Source organism: Anopheles cruzii, unplaced genomic scaffold, assembly GCF_943734635.1.
Source record: "Anopheles cruzii unplaced genomic scaffold, idAnoCruzAS_RS32_06 scaffold03041_ctg1, whole genome shotgun sequence".
NCBI lineage: Eukaryota > Metazoa > Arthropoda > Insecta > Diptera > Culicidae > Anopheles > Anopheles cruzii.
The window spans coordinates 1-2,526 of record NW_026456626.1 but is presented as its reverse complement, the minus strand read 5'-3'; the positions used below and the strand labels follow the sequence as shown (position 1 = coordinate 2,526).

The 2,526-nt window shown below is 38.8% G+C and overlaps 2 protein-coding genes across 2 annotated transcripts; one reads left to right on the top strand and one right to left on the bottom strand.

Annotated features, from left to right (window-relative positions):
* Window positions 1–6: 6 nt before the first annotated feature.
* On the top strand, window positions 7–490 carry LOC128276911 (snRNA-activating protein complex subunit 3-like). Its single transcript, XM_053015371.1, has 2 exons — window positions 7–90; window positions 149–490. The coding sequence occupies exons 1-2, from the start codon at window positions 13–15 to the stop codon at window positions 488–490; spliced, it is 420 nt and encodes a 139-aa protein (XP_052871331.1). The 5' UTR covers window positions 7–12.
* Window positions 491–512: 22 nt separating this feature from the next.
* LOC128276910 (26S proteasome complex subunit SEM1-like) lies at window positions 513–896 on the bottom strand. The gene is made up of 2 exons (XM_053015369.1): window positions 761–896; window positions 513–699 (listed from the first exon to the last, which is right to left on the bottom strand). The coding sequence occupies exons 1-2, from the start codon at window positions 846–848 to the stop codon at window positions 578–580; spliced, it is 210 nt and encodes a 69-aa protein (XP_052871329.1). The 5' UTR covers window positions 849–896; the 3' UTR covers window positions 513–577.
* Window positions 897–2,526: the final 1,630 nt, after the last annotated feature.

Genomic DNA, 2,526 nt, shown 5'->3' with positions numbered 1-2,526 from the left:
GAAAAACAGAGTATGATCGGCGAATTGCGCTCAGAGAGGATGGAAAATACGCGCTTTGGAGATTTGCAGTTTCGCATTGGTTATCCGCAGGTACCTTACAGCACAACATACCACACGCTGCATAACTGAATTAATTTCTTCATTTTAGCTCTACCAACACCAAGGTAATTGCGAACATCTATTCGTGATTTCCGATTGCCGCTTGCTGGCAGTTTCCGATGTGCTCTCGAGAGCCCGTTATCCTTTACTCATTTCCTATGCCTTTCCGCGGCATATACCATGCAACATATGTGGACTTTGCGAGGTGCGATTTGTGGTGCGTAGCAGCAATCGACAAATTTTTGATCCGGCATACGTTTGTCAGTCGTGTCTGGAGCTCTACCACTATAAGGACGGTCAGAAGATTGAGAACTTCGAACTGCACCGTTACATTAGCCCAAGGGTTCACGTCTCGGACAGTAAATCAGACGACCATACAGGCCAACAATAAAGTTATGCAGAAACCAGTGATATAGGCCTACCGACAACGTTTATGTTTATTATAAAAAATCTGCCGAAACGTTGTTGCAAAGGGGAATCACTTATGTTTTTCTAACTGCGCCCGAAGCTGTTGGTTGAAATCGTCCTCGACGTTATCGTCATCCCAGTTGTCTTCCCACACGCTTAGCTCCTCTTCGTCCTCTTTGTTACCAGCCCAATCTGCCGGAATATGGAAATCATCAGTACGGTGCTGGGCCACTTGCTACACCACTAAACTAACCTTCTGCAGGAAACTCCTCAAATTCATCATCTTCTTCAAGCAATCCAAGGTCTAGCTTGGGCTTTTCCTTACTTTCCTTGTCCGACATGATGCGTTTTGGATGGACTCGGCGATTCTGTGTACGATGAAATTGCGATTTCCGAAATGGAAAAGAAAAAAAAAAAGAAATGGCCAAGGAAACAAAACATGGAAAATGGCTGTCAAAACTGATTGACGGCATGCGTGAAAATAGCCCCGTCTGGCCAACACATTCCGCTTTGTAAATGTAATATCGTAATGTGCATTTGAAAATATGTTTAGAAGATGAAATTTTTGTGCGTTTGTCTAAGCTCAAAAATTTTTTAAAATAATTTATACTAATAACCTTAATCTTCAGCGAAAAAAAGATTATAGAAAATGCGATGCCTCATTGAACAGCAGCGCCCTCTAGCGGTTTCGAATATAAAGTTACTGCCAGAAGCGAATAGAAAACTGCTAGCGCCCTCTATAGTGTACGAATTAAATTAAACAAAAAATATACCGTTTTCGGTAATCCTGTGGAAATTTCGATAATTTCGGTAAAAGGGAAATTCTGTGGAAATTCGAAAGTCCTGAAAGTGAATGGTCCTACAAAAACAGCCTACCATAATAGTTGGTTCAAATGCACAATCCTTCAAAAGGCGTAATCAGCTTTGGTGCGCAGCGCTCCCTAGTGTGTCCGAATTTTCCTTACTGTCCTTAATAAGTTGAAAATATCCCGTTCCCAGAGAAGAAATTCTTCTCTTTTGAATATCCTGATTCGGAGCATTTTCGTTCGATCAAAAGTGACCAAAGAAAATGGGCCGGATGATCCAATTAAAATTTGAACCGAAAGCAGCGCTCTCTAGTGTGTCCGAAGTTTCCTTACTGTCCTTAATAAGTTGAAAATATCCCGTTCCCAGAGAGGGAACTCTTCTCGTTTGAATATCCTGATTCGAAGGGACCAAAGAAAATGGGTCGGATGATCCAATTAAAATTTGAACCGAAAGCAGCGTTCTCTAGTGTGTCCGAATTTTCATTACTGTCCTTAACACTAGATATACCACACCAGTCATTTTGACTGGTCGGGCAGTTTGAATGGCAAATTTCCACTACATGTAATTTTTTTTTCCCCAAATGATGTTATGACTTTTAATAGCTCTAAGCATAGAATACATTTCACAAATAAACTTTTTATTATATATGTTGGAAAAAAAAATTTTTTTTTTTTTGGAGATTTATACCATGACCAGTCAAAATGACTGGTCCCTTATTCCATGAACAAATTTAGGCCAAAAAGGGCAATTGTTGCTCAGAATATGATTGGGCAGTAGATTGGGCACTCCAGACCATTGATGTGTGCAATTATTTTGGAATATATACGAATTTGTACAGAGTTAGAAGCCTCTAGAGTTTTGGGGAAAAAGTGGAAAATTACGCAAGCAAAATAGAAGGCATTCTTATGTAGTTCGGCAACGTAGTAGATAACGTTCTTATGTAGAAATTGTGTCCAACAAAGTGGTAAAAATTAAATGTTTTCTGTTATATAAAAATGTATACAAATCCATTTATCGTTTACAGTTAACATTACTAAACTTGTTTTAATTTTTTTATAGACTTTTTTTTAACACTTGAAGTCATAAAAAGCAATTTTTCACATGACCAGTCATTTTGACTGGTCTGGTATAAATAGGTATATTGAAAACGGTGGTATATCTAGTGTTAATAAGTTGAAAATATCCCTTTCCCAGAGAAGGAATTCTTCTCTT

What these genes read in the sequence shown, in the direction of transcription:
- LOC128276911 (XM_053015371.1), top strand. Translation starts at nt 13, where the DNA reads ATGATCGGCGAATTGCGCTCAGAGAGGATGGAAAATACGCGCTTTGGA. An exon ending in TTCGCATTGGTTATCCGCAG is followed by an intron (nt 91 to 148) that starts GTACCTTACAGC and finishes TCTTCATTTTAG; the next exon opens with CTCTACCAACACCAAGGTAA.
- LOC128276910 (XM_053015369.1), bottom strand. Translation starts at nt 848, where the DNA reads ATGTCGGACAAGGAAAGTAAGGAAAAGCCCAAGCTAGACCTTGGATTG. An exon ending in TGAGGAGTTTCCTGCAGAAG is followed by an intron (nt 700 to 760) that starts GTTAGTTTAGTG and finishes ATATTCCGGCAG; the next exon opens with ATTGGGCTGGTAACAAAGAG.